A 16482-nucleotide genomic window follows, 5' to 3' on the forward strand; every position below is an offset into this window, starting at 1 on the left:
AGGAGTTAATGTAACAGCGTTCAGGTAGCATTTATGATTGTGTGTGCACGCAGAAAGTTGAGAGATGCACAATACCTACAGTTTGCCTTAGAGTTTAAACTGTAAAAAAATATATTTAGTACATTTATTTAAAGGTTAGGATAATTTAGCTTAAAATATCTTAATTTCTCTGTGAGCTTCTGAATGTAACCCATGTGATTGGAATTTGATAGTTCTTCACATAAAGAGAATGAGAATTATCTAAGACCTCTATTATTTCAGTCCTTTATGCTACAAGGGTAGGCATTCCAAATTATCAGATGGAAATAGCAACTAGCTTTTATTTAAGGTAATGTCAAAGACATTTACTTCTCAAAATCTTTACAAGAAAAACAACTATAGCTTTATATTTTACATATACCACTAAACTTGAATTTCTTCTGCTTTCCATATAGCTTCTAATATCTCTTAGTCATTTTTAGCCAGAACTATGGACACATCTTGACATTAAGTGTCAAATGTGTGTCCCCTACAAAATAGCCGAATTTCAGACATCAAAAAAGAAGGGAAGTAAGGGCAAACAGTATTTATTCACAGTTCATTGGTCAACATATGAACAGACATGGACAATTCTAAATTAGTTGCCTTAGCAATTCTGAGATTTAGATCACATATGCAGATAATATATTCTGTAAAAGTTCTAGAAAGTATCTGGTGAGTCATGTAGCTGGGGTAGAGAGAGATACCCCATTGGTGGCATGGGCTCTTCATTATATCCACCACTTACCCTTTTGTGGACCAAAAGGAAAGGGAAGACTGCTCCACCCGAAGCCACCCAGTGCAGACTTTTTCCATATGCTATATAGCTGTAGGCCCTCTACCACTGTGTTCAGTCCTCTGAAGCAGATTCCATTTATTTAGAATCTAAATATAGAATTGTAGAGATAAAACTGACCTTAAGGATTGTTTTACTAATTAGGAAAGTTAGACTCGGCATTATTAAATCACCGGGCTAATAAGTGATAAAGCTGGTGATCAGTCTCTGAGATTTCCTTGAATCTCAGTCCGGTTTCCTTGAACTACACTCTGCTGCTTTTTCCCCACTCCTTCTCCTTTTTTTCTAGGATGTAGCTAAGAAGCAGTGGAATAATGTCTTAGTGGCACTTGTCCTTCTCGTACACACAGAAAAATCGTATTGTTGACCATAACAATTTGTTCAATTCTTAAGGGATTTCTGTACTTTTCTCCAAACAGCCTCAAAACCAGTGGACTTGAAATCATGCACTGGTCCCGTCCCTAATACTACACAGCTGTGCCATATTCCCTGTCCAACTGAATGTGAGGTTTCACCTTGGTCAGCTTGGGGACCTTGTACTTACGAAAACTGTAATGACCAGCAAGGCAAAAAAGGTATGTATTATTAACATGACATGCTTAAAACTCCCATCAGTTGAGTCAAACATGAATTATTTTAAATAATGTCATTAGTGTGCCAAATACTTTTATTTGTTAGTCTTTGTTACTTGTGCTTATTCATTCATCCGTGATATTTTCCAGAATGGCTAGTGAGTATCGACTGCAAAAGATGAATAAACCTGCTCTGATGTTGGTACCTGAACATTAAAACAAGTTAATTATCTAAATCTTTGTCCCCTTATCTGTAAAAGGGATGTAATATCTGCTACTAAAGTTTTCTCTAAAGATTCAATGAGATAATAAGCATAAAGCACTTAATTCAGTGCCTGATCCATAGCTAGTCCTCAAAAAGCAAAAAAAAACTCCTATTACTTTGAAGTTAAGAAAGGGGAAAAAAAAAAAAGCTCTATTACTCTTATGATGCACATGATATATCTAAGAGGAGGACAATAGATGCAGTGGTTTCCTATGTAGTGGGCATGATGGGGTAATATTCACATGATCTAGTAATTAGAAACATTTTATTTTCTTTCTGAGACAGTCTTCTAGTGATTCTAATATGTTCACATAGCAGTAAACAGACTTATTAATTTTGCTAGTGATTCTAATATGTTCACAAAGCAATAAGCAGACTTATTAACTTTGGTATACCCTGTCCAGAAGGGCAGCACTTAGGTGCTATTAAAGCTCAGAGCACGACTCTGAAGAGTCCTCATTAGAGCCCAGATGCTTTATATCTTCACTAGTTCATATTTCCGGGGCATCTAAAATCAACTAAGCCTCAAAGAGACAATTTATCTGGGACCATCCAACTTCTCAGAGGTTTCCTTTCAAATTTAATTATGTGATAGTGCTGAAAAATTCAAAGTAATACCACTTTGTCTGGTCATGAATATTTCCAAATAGCTTGAGATTTCACTGTGTCTTTGAATATTTTATAACTACAGACTTTCCAAATCAACCAAAATCATTTTATGTGTGTCTTTGTCTGTCTGTCTGTCTTTCTCTCTCTGCTTCTGCCTCTCTACCTCTCTCCAGTCCTATGAAGGAGATAAGAGACATATGACTTTTCTTGCCTTCCCTCCTTGGCCATTCTGTTCATTCATTCATTTATTCATTTAATAAATGATTAATAGGCTTACACTAAGCTAGAGCTTGGGGATATACTAGTGATTAAAGCAAATCTGACTTCTACCCTCTACCCTCATCCAGCTTTCACTCAAGTTTTCATTCAGCCTTCGGAAATATTCAACCCATGGCAGTAACAATAAATATGTCCTTCCCCAATAATTCAGGTTTCAAACTGAGGAAGCGGCGCATTACCAATGAGCCCATTGGAGGCTCTGGGGGCCCTGGGAACTGCCCTCACTTACTGGAAGCCATTCCCTGTGAAGAGCCATCCTGCTATGAATGGAAAGCAGTGAGGCTTGGAGACTGTGAACCAGACAATGGAAAAGAGTGTGGCCCAGGCACTCAAGTTCAGGAGGTTGTGTGCATCAACAGTGATGGTGAGTCAGGCAGGTGCATCTACCCTGCTGTTATGAATGTCTATTTAACCCTGGAGATATGCCTTAGCTTATGATAAAGTCTTGTGTCCCTTCATCAAAATGAGTTCCATGTACAAACACAGAAATAGCTTCTTCTTCCTTTCTTCCTTCCTTCCTTCTTCCTTTTTTCTTTCCCTCTCTCCCTTCTTCCCATCTCTTTCCCTTCTTCTTTCTTTCTTTTCCTCCTTTCTTCTTTCCTTCCTTACTTCTTTCTTTTTTTTTCTTTTTCTTTTCTTACCCCCTTTTTCTCAGTCTCTCAATCTCTCTCTCTTTCTCTCTCTCTCTCTCTCTCTCTCTCTCTCCAATTGTGGCAATGAGGAGGTTCTTTGAACAATCACAGGTACTTTTTTATTTGAAAGCAGGTAACATAGAGTAAGAATTAAATCATCATCAAGGCAATACAGTATTAAATTGCCATTGCCATTTAAAATAACATAGTGGGGCACCTGGATGACTCAGTTAGTTGAGCATCCAACTCTTGATCGATCTCAGCTCAGGTCTTGATCTCAGGGTCCTGAATTCAAGCCCTGTGTTGGGCTCCATGCTGGGCATGGAACCTACCTAAAAGAAAAAAAAAATAGCCTGGAAAGGTAACATTTTCTAAGTGGGCATTTTAAACTTGCCATAAAGAAGGATTGTAAGAATTGGTTGACTTGAATCGAGAGGCCTTAATTTCCTGCCCTGATATTGTGTCTTAGGGATATAATTTAATTTCCAGACTCCCAAGCCACATGGCCTATTGTGGCCTAGATTCCTGAATCAACCTCCAACTTCTACATGCTGCACCCCCCACCCCACAAGGAGTGTCATAGAGCTACTGGGATGGTGATTTTTCACAAGGTTCCTTTCCTAAACCATAAGAATTACCTTAGATTTTCACAACTGATTTTTGTTTGATAAAATATCCTGTCTTGTTGTTACCCTGATGTAAGATTTTTACACTCTTTCCTTGAGAGCTGTTACTATTTTGGGGAGATCCCCTTACTCTTCAGTAATCTCTGAGTCATTCTTAGGAAACATAGAACTCCTTGTGACATAGTTTAAAACCTTTGACTAAGATCATCTCTAAGGGTCCTTCCAACTCTCGAATGCTATGACTCCGCACATCAGAGTAGCATGAGCACCAAGCCCCAGGGTCCCCTGATTTGACAGTTTAAGCTGCTTACAGCATATGCAGAAACATTCTGGTGCCCCCTCAGGGGCATTGGAACATCTGGTAACCGTCATAATTCCTCCATCCTATTTTCTTCCAGCAAGCAGGATTGTTTCCTCCTGTGACTCAGTCACTGTTCAGTAGAGAAAGATACTCTCTGGGGTCAGACACTGACAGACACTGCTAGTACTGAGAAATTAGCCTTTCGACTTTGAAACGTACAGTGTTGTCTTTGTCCAGGGACCAACATCATCGTGCAGGGCAGCATTAGGTAAAATCCAGACCAGCACTTGAGGTTGAAAGGTGAAAAAGGGGATTATTGCTCCAGATATTTTATGATGAATTTTATGAATTCTGGCTTTTTTCTAAGATTTTCTGCTTTTCATAGATGTAATTACCTATGATACATCTCTCTTTAGCTTTTACCCCATTCTACTCTAAAGGGAAAGAAAAGAAGATTGACATCTAATGGGGAAAATAAGCAAAAGAATAGCATTTATACATCTACTTCAAATCTTTATTTGGATTAGATGGCAATCTATTTTATCTTCTTTCTGAGTTGCTGTGAAAATAATGAGTCATATTTATTTCAGCATCACTGGTACTCCCTTACTGATACTTCTTACTAATTTTTTTCCTAAATTCAAATAAGTTTCCTTATCCTTCTATAGACCTTGGGAGGAACTGGGATCCCACACACCATATAAGTTGTATATGAGTGAACTAAGATGACAAAAAACACTAAGATAAAAAGTTCCTTGTGCATGGAACTTCCGCCTAAATATTATTAAATGAAAAATCAGATCTCACTTATTTCAGTGATCTTCTTGATGTTAGTACAAATCCAGTATATTTTAAATATACGAGAGAAACTATCTTAAAAATATCAGTGGTAAATTTTTATTGTGTCAGGTAAAAAATATTTTGTAACACAAGTAATCACCCCCTAAAATACCTTATGGAACACTAAAACACTAAAAAACAAGCAGGAGAATGAGTTATGTATGTCTAGTTATATTGAAAAGTAATGTATGTTATAACCTAAAATGCACATTGGCAACTCCCAGTATACATAAGTTGGTTTCACTTCGCCTATCTCCCAGAAGAATGAATTAAGGAAAAGAAGTATGCTCTTGATATTCAGTTTGTTATTATTGTCCTTTTTCAGGATGTCTTTCATCATTAAATTTTACTTCCTGTCATGAATTTGTTGTGGTGCAACTCAATATTTTAACTGGCTCAACTACAGAGGGGTATAAAATCAGGACAATTCTTTACTATTGTAAATCCTCAAGGCTGCTCAAATTTATAGATAGCTGAAACCTATTGGGCTGGTAGAATAGAACAAAAGCTGGAGACTTGTAAATACTACTGCAGTATTATCATGTGGTCACCTGGTAAGTGTTTAGCAGCTGCACCAAATGTTGTTTTGTAATTAAATCGAACCCAGGGAATTAAAGTTGATTAGTTGTACAGACTCTACCCCTAGGCCTGGCTGCTGCTATAGATTTTGTTTTATAATTAAGTTAAAGCTCAACTAGGGAAATGAAAAATTAGAGCCTGTGAATGTTAGCAAATAATAAAAAGGCTTTTTTTCCTCCCATGTTCCTCACAAATTTCACAACTTTGTTAATGACCTCAAAGCATTTGAAGTCTCTTTTCTTTTTCCTGAACTATCCTTTGCCCAGGCTTCCAAAGATCTTTAGGATTTGTTGCTGGTTATTGTTCATTTTTCCAGTTGTCTTTCAAGAAGCAGGATTGGGGAAGAGTTTGGAGAACACTCAGGAGGAATTTCACATAGATTCTCTGACAGAGGATATAAACAGAAACGTGAGACAAAAGAGAACTCAGAAGACAATCAGGCTCTACAAAAAGAGATGAACACGTGATGTGTAATAGAAAAAAATATCACTCATAATTTAAGGATCGTCAGAAAAGCAGTACCCTATCTCTGAGCACAAATACAGGAACTGTTCCAAAGGTCTGATGGTGACATTTGGGGTTAGGGTGGGGGAGAGATCCTAGAGTTTGTTGGACCTTTAAGAAAAACAAGTCTGCCCTATTTCTGTTTTTGTGAAATTTGTGTGTTTTATTTTAAGGTATAAATTTGGTGGGGCAAGAGTACTTTTGGTACTCTTGGTTGGTAAACAACAAATTGGTTGGTTAGAGAGAGATCAAATCAAGACTTTTAGACTGAGAGTGGAAAAGAAAATCCATTGTCTTATTGATTACTTAAGGAGACTGTAAACCAAATATTGTTTGCACATATCCCTCCCCTCTGTTGAAAAAAAAAAAAAATGATGCCATCCATATCCTATGTGCTCTGTTTTAGATATGAGAATTTCAAAGCCACGGTTTTGTATTTTATTATTGGTATTACTTTGTTAAGCAGTGAATTTCAACAGTTTCAAAATGCCTACAACTCCTCTGCTACATTTCTTATTCTTCTCCATATCAGTAAAAGTTAACATATAACCAATGACATTGACATGTATGACTAACATTCATACTTGACACAGATTTTTGTGAAAACAAAATACAATATTTCTGTGGAAGTAAATCAATACAATTCATCATTACATTGCTCCTAAAGATACAGTTAGAAATAGCAGTGACCGGCCAGGGCCCTCAAAGTATATCGTGCTATTCCTGAAGCATTATGGCTCTGGCTCAACTTCTTCCTCTTCTATTGGGTAAAGCATGTGAAAATTTATGAAAATGCCATTATTATATGGATAACCTGTAATCACCCTAATTTATTTGTTAAAACCAGCTGACTTGAAATGTCATTAACAACAAATGTTTTCCGTACGCCCAAAACTTGATTGTAACACACCATTGCATCATGCCACCATGGTTAAAAACTACTGGATTACTAAGAACGTCTGCCAACAAATGCCTCATGTACAAGTGAAAGTACTACATCAATAATATTAGGTATTTATAAGTCTTATGTAAATGGATATGACACATGGGCATATATATATATTCATTTTATGTGAATATTTTTTCAGTTTACTCTATGAGATGCTAGATCCATTTTTGCAAAGAGTGTTCTAGATCCCCCAGTATCGGAATCGCCTTAAGTATGCTATAAAATCAGACTCCTCAGTCTTCTCTACAGACCCGATGAACTGCAGTCTGTGCAGGCAAGTCCCAGAAAGCTGCATTTTTATGAAGCTCCCTAGATTGTTCTGATGTGCAATGAAGTTTATGAACCAATGTACTAAAATGAGAAAAGGATTGTTTTGGTGGAGCCTAAGCCCCAACTCTGTTACCCAAAGACTGCCAGCACCAAGGCAAACTGACTGAATTTGGATAATGCTGAAAAAGACCTGTGAATAGGAATACGTTGAGATTAGTAGTGAGGCATGCCTTTACAGTAAGTGTTTCTGCGTCTTCTGGAGCCACTGCATCTCATCAGAAGTGCCCAAAGAGCCAACTATAAAAGATGGGAGATGATGATATTACTGTCCAGAGCCCTGGCTTGGCACGTGACTGCTTATTCTTTCTGAGATTTTTGCCACGAGTTTCTTCCTTCTGGAATGAGATATGTATCCATATATGAGTAGAGGGAAGGGAAGACTTGAATACTATTTCTTTCCCAAGTACTTCATGTCATACTTCTTTTTTCCCACATGTTCAGTATTAGGAGGAATATAAGGGGCTATCATTTCAGTATCTTCAGGTAAATACAGGAATAAACATCTAGAAAATATTAAACATTTTTACCTCTGGAAGGCAAGACTCAGTGTAGGGAGATATAGGGTGAGGTACTGCTCTATTTTATCTTAAACCTTGTGGTACAATTTGTGTCCAATTTATAAATTGTATAAACACTGGATTAATTTGTCCAAATATTTATTAAGAATATTTAAATAGTAATAATATTTATTAAGAAAACAGTCTGGAGGGGGACAGAAGTATGTGGAATGAGGAGTTAAAGAATGGGGAGCAGAGCATTCCAAGAATAGAAAAATTATAAAGCTTAGAGTTGAGACTAATATTTTGACTGATTGAGAGTATTCATAATCCCTCCTAGAAGCATAAGCCAGGTCAAGGATTAGGATGCACACGGTTTATTAAGGACGTGATCCCAGGAGAAACCAGTAAGAGGAGTAGGAATAAAGAAGCAAAATCAAGAAGAGGGAATGTGTGTTGGGTTCCCAAGACCTCACTGTGGTTCTTTAATTCACTGGAGGGACTCACAGAACTCAACAGAGTCATACCCACAGGTATGAACTATTTACAGTGAGAGAATACAAAGCAAAATCAGCAAAGGGAAAAGGCACATGGGGCAAAGTCTGGAGGAAACCAGGCACAAGCTTCCAATAGTCCTCTCCCCATGGAGTCCCAGAGGATGTGCTTAATTTTTCACCAATGCGTTGTGACAGTACATGTGAAGTATTGTCTTCAGGGAAGCTTATCTGAGCCTAGGTGTTCAGGGTTTATGTTGGGGGTCAGCCGTGTAGTCACTCTCTGCCTAGATCATAAAAAATATTCTGGACTCCCAAAAGGAAAGTACATGGTCAGCCTAAACCATGTTGTTTATGCAAATACTTTAAGCACAGTGATCAACACTTCTCATTTAGAGAATGGTGGAGGCCTCCAGAAACTGAAGTTCCCAGATGCAAGCCAAGGGTCAACGTAGTGAGCAAGACTGTCTAAGGGTAGCACTTGGGCTTGCCGTGTTAACTGTTTTGCACAGGGAAACAGCAAAGTTGCAGACTCACTCTGATTAAGAGAGATACTCTGGAATTTAAATTAAACCCCAAAGGTTGTGGATTTAGGAAAAAGGAGCTGGGCTTTTAAACTCCCATCAGTTGACTGTTGGCTCACAGCTGCTGGAGGAAGGAGGAAGGTGGGTCCCAGAAATTTCTAGCTCTCTGTATTAGCCAGACAACTCTAGTGCCCAAGGTAATTCAACTGAAAGTCAGGAAGGAGATATTAGCAGCAGAATCTGAGAGACGGGTGCAAAGATCCAGTAAAAAGGGTCCCAGGAGTTCCAAGCTGTGCAATAATATTGTCCAGGAAGAGATTCAATTATAGTGGGGAAGGTTTATAAATGTTGTATATACTAAACAAACCTAAAACCTGATAATTGTGTCTTCTATACTACAGAGGAATGCCCATGAGGATACAGATTTTCCAATTTAGGGAAATTATTTGATGGGACATTTTGGTTGACAGATATGCAGTACTCTTTATATTGCTTGAATAATAACAAGAGAAGAGCTGAGTTCTGCAAAATAAAATAGAATATTTAAGCTTCCTGGAGCAGTTTGGAGAGAGAGGTATGGAGTTTGGAGATTAATAAGAAAGATGTGAGAAGGGTCTGAAAGAACTGAGAGAAATGATCTCGAGAAAAAGTTTGAGGAGGGCCACAGCTAACTAGAAATACCCTTTGGTATGAAATAGGTGACTCCATCTTGCAGGTTTGTTCAGGATAGTACCATTTTCTTAAGGTCATTATTAATACCACCCCCTCTGTCCTAATAAGTGTCCTGCTTTGGAAAGCAAGTGATATGATCACCCTAGGAATGACTGATAAGTTCTGAGACAGAGGAGGCAAAAATTTGGAACCAAAAGTTTTAGGAGAAATATTAGCTCCGTGAAAATCCTAACAGAAAATAAAGAGAGGGAGGATCCACAGCCACTTAAGAGGTTGGTGAATTCCAGTTCCAACCTAAACCATGTTGTTTATGCAAATACTTTAAGCACAGTGGAATTTAATTCCATTTTAATGGAATTAAAATAATTCTATTTGAATTTTAATGGAAAGTGGAACTTCAAAAGGCTGAAAAATCTGAAAACAAGCAGCAGACATTGAGATTGTTTAATATTTGAAAATGTTAGACTATCTTTTTGAGAACATAAAGAGCATATTCATAAATAGTTATGTTCCTTTCCACCAGGAGAATAACTTTTGTGCCATATTTTGTCATAATTATTTATCCATGATGGACAAGAACATCATAATACACAAGTGGGAGTTAGGAAAACTTAAGTTAAAATTTGTGTAATTTTAGAAGGGAAACTAACCTTAATAAGATTGGCTTCTAAAACTTTGGCCAGAACTCCAAGTTCAGATCAATTCAAATGTCTGTAGAGCTAGATGAAAACACAATTTCAAAAGCATGATCACTCTCTGGAACTGGAATCTACTTCTTAACACACATTACACAGCCAATACATGGAAAAGCTGATCTTTTAAAGGCAAGGATATGTCCTATAACTGAATTGTTTTTCCATAATTTAAGCAATAAATCAACTAAGAAGTTCCCTTCCTGGAGAATGCTATGCCATTTAATGTGGTTGGAATATAATTAGGTTGGATGTTATGCTTAAATCTAAGGTCTCTTACTTTACAATTAGGATCATCTAACACTGTTGGTAGGAGTTTTTTCCTATAATTGGGTTGAGATTCTCTATTTAATTTGTTGTGAAGATGAAAGTCATTAGAAAATTTAAGGCAGTAGGTTATTCTTTAGTGTTGGTTTGTAGTAATCACAATTTTATTTTGGCTTAAAAAATCTAGCACAAGATAACCTGATCTGTCTGCTGTGGTGTGGGGGTGTGTGGGGGTGTGTGTGTGTGTGTGTGTATTATATTTTGATATATTGGGTTTTTTTCTTGTTCTTTTTTAAATATTTTATTTATTTATTTATTGGAGAAAGAGAGAGAGATAGTGAGAGAGAGCACAAGCAGGGAGGAGAGGGAGAAGCAGGTTTCCTGCTGAGCAGGGAACCCAATGAGGGGCTTGAACCTAGGACCCTGGGATCATGACCTGAGCCGAAGCCAGATGCTTAACCAACGCAGCCACCCAGGTGCCCCTATTTTGATATATTGTTAATAAAAATTATTTTTTGTTTGTAAGGAAACCATCTGGATTGAGCCAGTGTTCTTTTGCACTGAAATGTCTTAGCAAAAAGTAGGGTTTTATAAAGAATTTTCTTTTTTAAAGTAAGGGAGAATTAGCAGAAGCCTCAGATGAAAGTTAAATAAGCACTAGTTTACTTACCGCTTCATGAGATATGACATAAGTTTCTCACTAAGTGCTAGCTATCACTTCAAATGGGAAATAAAAGAAGACCAAAAAAAGACAAAAAGCCTGTTACTTTATCATGGGTAGTCAAGTGCCTTAACAAAACTCAGGTTAGTCAGTTTACTCATAGCTGGGTCAGTAAAAGCCAGTATGGATGAAAAGTCAAATTAGACAGGAGTTTCTGTCAAATTAGACAAGAGTTGAATTATCAAACTTAACGGATGCGTTCCTTTCCTTACATTATCCCTTGTTTGCTTCTTCAACTCTGCTTATCTCTTATCTCCTGTCAGATTTTATCTTCCCATGACCTCATTGGTTTTACTTTCCCCTGATTCCCTTCCTACTTCTCAGGCCATGTATCATTTAACTATTACTGGCTAACATATCACCATAGAACTCACTGGCTGAAAACAAAACCAATTAGGATTTCCCATGATTCTGGGAAGTTCCAGTTCAGATTTCACCTGGGCCCATTTATGGAGGTTTGGCTATGACTGGAAGGTCCAAGATGGCCTCCCTCATGTATTTTGCAGTTGGTGCTGTGTGCTGAGGTTCATTGGTGCTTCTCCACATGGGCTCTCATCCTCCTATAAGCTAGACCAGCGCTCTTAGATGGTGGTTTTAGGGCACTGCTCTGAGAGGACAAAAACAAGCTGGCAGGCTCTTGAACTGCACATTGTCACTTCAGCCACATTCTATTGGTCAAAGCAAGCCACAGTGACAACTCAGATTTCGTAGGTAGAGAAATAGACTCTATCTCCCGATGAGACCCATTACAAAGAATTATGGCCAAAAATTATAATTTACTACAGTCCACCCTCCGGTCACAATTGTTTTCATTCCTTCCACAGGAAAAGTACACCCCGTCCTAACCCAAGAACATCAAAATTCTCATGCAGTTATATCATTCACCATCTCATGACCTGCGTCTGATTCAAATATAGATGAGACTTATCAGATACAGTAGTTGGGTGTGGCTATTCTTTTATTTTTATTGATTGATCGATTGCACATATTAACTTTGAGCTATTATTTTCAGAGGAGCTGTGGGTTTTTTCCCCCCCAAGGAAACTTGTCATAAAATCTGTCTGTGCACTTCAAAATAACCTAATATTATCCTTTAGTCATAGATTTTTTTAGAGGAAAAAAATATACAATATAAAAAATACATATAACATTTTTATGTACAGTCTTGTTTGATTAACTTAGAATTATAGAACTTGCCATCTTAAACAGAATTGTAGTTTGTATTTTCCACATAGTACCACACACACACACACACACACCAAAAGACATTATTATTTTAGATAATGGGATTAGAGTATTTATTTTTAAATTACTTTTGGCCAGTGTTTAAGTGCTTTTGTCCCTAACTTGCATATTTCCAGTCCTTTCTGTTTTCTAAAAAAGTATTTTATCATAATGCTTAAATTTTCTTCCTACTAATTAAATCCTATATCCAGAAACCTTCCCTGTGAGCTTACAAAGGTCTTTTGATTATTGTGGGGTTTTTTTGGGGGGGGGGGGAGGATTGTTTCTTTTTTTTTTTTCTCTTGAAAATAATTCAATCCTACAGAATCTTTCAGTTTAGCTGAACATCTGCAGAATTTTTTAAGGTGCCAATACATGGAAAATATGACCTTCATATTAAAATATACTTCAGTTTCTGGACACAGTAAAACTTTGAACCATTCGGGTAATTTATTAAAAAAAAAAATAGAGCCCTTTTGACCTTAATCAAAGGTATAATGTTTTCAAGATCATATTCTGCACTAATGTGGTGTTTTACACAAAGTGATTTCTGAAAAATGGTTCCTCTAAGATAATGACTTCGTATAATCAGTTCATGTTACTTATCACAAAGAACCTGATTTCAGATTGAAACTGGAACTCTATTGTTTCTAGGGTGTGGCCTGTTAACTAGAATCAGAAGCCTCTTAACTAGAAAGATAAGATATCCCCCCCCAATTCTCTCCACATATACAACATATAATGATGTAACAGAGACCAGAAAATCAGAATAGATTCTCCCATTCAAAAATGAGAAAAATAGGAAGCCTTCAGAAGCGTCTGGTCTTTATCAATTCTGAAATCCAGCCTGTTCCCTCTTTACCAGGAACAGGGGAAATCCTTGATCTCAGCCAATGTTTGTTCTCTGAAAGTCATTCTCTAGTCCATTATTCTCCTTGGCTCTTTGTTCTTCACTCTGGACTCTTGGATTTTCCACAGATGTCTTTCCATTTTTATAAGAAATGGCTTGTATTTGTAGCTGATGAGCTTTCTCAATCTGCCTCCCGCCCGTATAAATCACAGAGCCCAGGGACCTTTCTTTCATTTTGAACTGTCTCAATTTCTCTCAGACTAAGTTGGCAGTGTTTTAACAATATGACACTTAATGCTTTGGGTTTCTTATCTCATTGGATAAGGCTTTTGGGGCATCTCCATGCCCCAAAAGCCATATCCATAATTTATATCATTTATTTTTGAGAAAAGCTTCTCTTTACTTTGGACCATGTATGAGGCTACTGTGGAAAAACGGCTTTAAGATTCTTAGAAGCCTTTTATGAAACTGAGAGAGTCTTCTAGGAATCACTTAACTATTTCTGAGGTATTATCAGAGAATTTTTAGCTACATCCTTAAATTGATTTTTACTTTAGGCCATTTATTACTCTGATAATCTTCTACCAGATGACTAGAGGTGAGAAACCATTCTATTTTCCATTTCAGCACATCATGGCAGCATCTAAATTCCACCTGCACACAGAATTATTTCCTCCTTAGTTTATTACTCTCCTTATAGCATATCATCCTCCAGAGGAAAAATTAAATGGACATTTTTATTTTTTTTTATTTTTTTTTATTTTTTTTTAAAGATTTTATTTATTTATTTGAGAGAGAGAGAATGAGAGACAGAGAGCATGAGAGGGAGGAGGGTCAGAGGGAGAAGCAGACTCCCTGCCGAGCAGGGAGCCCGATGCGGGACTCGATCCCAGGACTCCAGGATCATGACCTGAGCCGAAGGCAGTCGCTTAACCAACTGAGCCACCCAGGCGCCCTAAATGGACATTTTTAATATTTTTCCTGAAAATAGCCTTATCTTTATCCACAGGTTTATTAGATACATTTTCCATCTTGCAAGTTTCCATAAGTAACTCATTATTTTGCCATCTTTTCCATCAGTATGTGACATGAGACTCTCTGTCTCCATCCTCCATTAAACGTCTTCTCACCAACTTTCAGCTTTTCCCCCCTCCCCCAAGTCTCAGAGTCATTGCTACGTGTTTTAGGTTTTTGTTAAAGCAGCACCCCATTTCTAGGTACTAAGTTCTGTGTCACATATGTATGCTGCATAGCATACCACCCTACACTTAATGATTTAAAAATTTTTTTTTCTCAATTCTGTTGCTTGGCGAGGCAGTTCTGGGATCATTGGTGCAGCTGTGTTCAGCCAGAGGGCTGGCATAACTGGGACATCTAAGTTGGCCTCATTAATATCAATGAAGCTACCTCATTTTTCTGTCATGCGTCCCCTCGTTGTCCAGTGGCCCACACTGGCTTCTTTTCAAGGTGATCTCAGGACATTGTTCCAAAAGGGCAAAACAGATGAATGATCTCTTCATGTCTGGATTCTGGAACAATCATAAGATCACTTCTACCATGTTCTTTGGGTCAAAGCATGTTGCAAGGCCAGCCAGATTCAAGTGATAGTGGAATCAGTTATACCTTTTGATGGGAGGTCCTCATCAGAATTTGTAGATGTATTTAATCTCTACAGGCTGCTTGTTCTGTTTCCTATACGCCATATATGTATATTTTTTTCTCTGCTTCTTCCTTAAATGTGAACATTCCCTTTCAAACTTCTGCTATAAAGCTCTATCTGGAAGCCCCAAATGAAACCTGCTGACGTTTCAAAATCAGTATGTACCAAAGTCAGACTCATCATCTTTCTTCCAAAGTTAGTTTCTCCTCCAATGTTTCTAACCTAGTTCATAGCACCACAATTTGCTCAGTCCTGATAGAGTGACATCTGTGAAGACCCATGAAAGAAGTAGGAAAGTCCTATGAGAATTGGGGAATCTAATATTCTAGGCAGAAGGAGCACCAAATGCAAGACCTTGAGGTAGGAACTGCTTTGAATCTGAGAACAACAAGGCAGCCAATGTGTTTGACGTAGGGTGATTTAGGGGAAGAATAATCAGGGATAAGATCAGAGAGGTTATGAAGGAGTGAGACCATCTGTCTTTGTCTTTTACTCTAAGATGAGAATCTGTTGGAGGGTTCGAGCTAACAAGTGACAGAAGTGACTTGTGTTTTTAAAGAATAACTCATGTTGCTTTTGTATCAGATTTTCCTCATCCTGGAATTACAAGACTACTACCATAAATCCTCTCTTGATTATGCCATTTACCTGTTTAAAATCTCTTGTTGGCTTCCTGTGTGTTGCTTTTTTACATAAAGTTCAAAGCCATTTGGGAATGACTGAATGTCTCCCCAACCTCATCCTGCCCTTTTACCAATTGCCTTTTCTGCCCTTCTGTTTGTTACACCATTATACATTTTACAGAATTTAGTTACTTACACTTTATTGTTGCCTACTATCCCTTCTATACTGTTAGTTACTATGGGGTAGGGATCATGCCTTATTCATTTTTTAATACCGATTTCCTAGTGCTATTTCACGTTGCAGATTGTCAATAAATCTCTGATTAATGGCGACTTTCTTGCTTTCTTTTATCCCTAAACATCACATCTTTTCAGGAAATGACTCTCAATTTCTCCTTAAGTAAATTTTTGTTATTGCTCTCACCACAAATTCAAACTTTGCCTACCAGATGTCAGACAAAGCATGACACCAAATTGCAGACTCTATTACCATCTCAATATGCCTTCAAATTCTATTACGCTAAAGTCCCAGAACACCGGAGCAAAACAGCTACTGCATTTGCATAAAAAAAAAAAAAACAGAATGTTCATAAAATCCTATAATCTGGAGGATTCCTCTCACTGAGTATGGTTCAGATTCTAACTTTGCTATTTTGTCAGGTAATTTAAATCCCCTGTGACTACATTTTCTCATCTGTGAAATACAAATAGTACAATTACCTATTCATAATATAGAATATTCATAATATAGAGTTGTAGAGTATACATGAGTTAATATATGTTAAGTGCTAAGAAGTGTGCCCGACACATAATAAAAACTGTTTTAAGTATTTGCTGTTACCTATCATTCATCTGAGATGAGTTCAATAGTGAAAAAGTTAACTAAGCGCAAAGAAGTTTGGCTAAGCATAAGAATTTTATTACTTACTTATATCAATCAAATGATTTAAAGTCCATC

At 37.3% G+C, this 16482-nt stretch overlaps 1 protein-coding gene across 6 annotated transcripts in view; it reads left to right on the top strand.

Moving 5' to 3' along the window:
- The window catches only part of THSD7A (thrombospondin type 1 domain containing 7A), a 448580-nt gene that overhangs the window by 272240 nt on the left and 159858 nt on the right, over positions 1–16482 (top strand). For all 6 annotated transcript variants that reach the window (XM_064575204.1, XM_064575207.1, XM_064575202.1 and 3 more), the window contains 2 exons: positions 1234–1389; positions 2691–2903. In XM_064575204.1, the coding sequence (XP_064431274.1) occupies positions 1234–1389; positions 2691–2903 (369 nt within the window). The remainder of the gene's footprint in view (positions 1–1233; positions 1390–2690; positions 2904–16482) is intronic.

The sequence above is a fragment of the Mirounga angustirostris genome, unplaced genomic scaffold (genome assembly GCF_029215605.1).
Source record: "Mirounga angustirostris isolate CCGP_5_RB_7025 unplaced genomic scaffold, mMirAng1.0.hap1 SCAF_12, whole genome shotgun sequence".
NCBI classification, from domain to species: Eukaryota; Metazoa; Chordata; class Mammalia; order Carnivora; family Phocidae; genus Mirounga; species Mirounga angustirostris.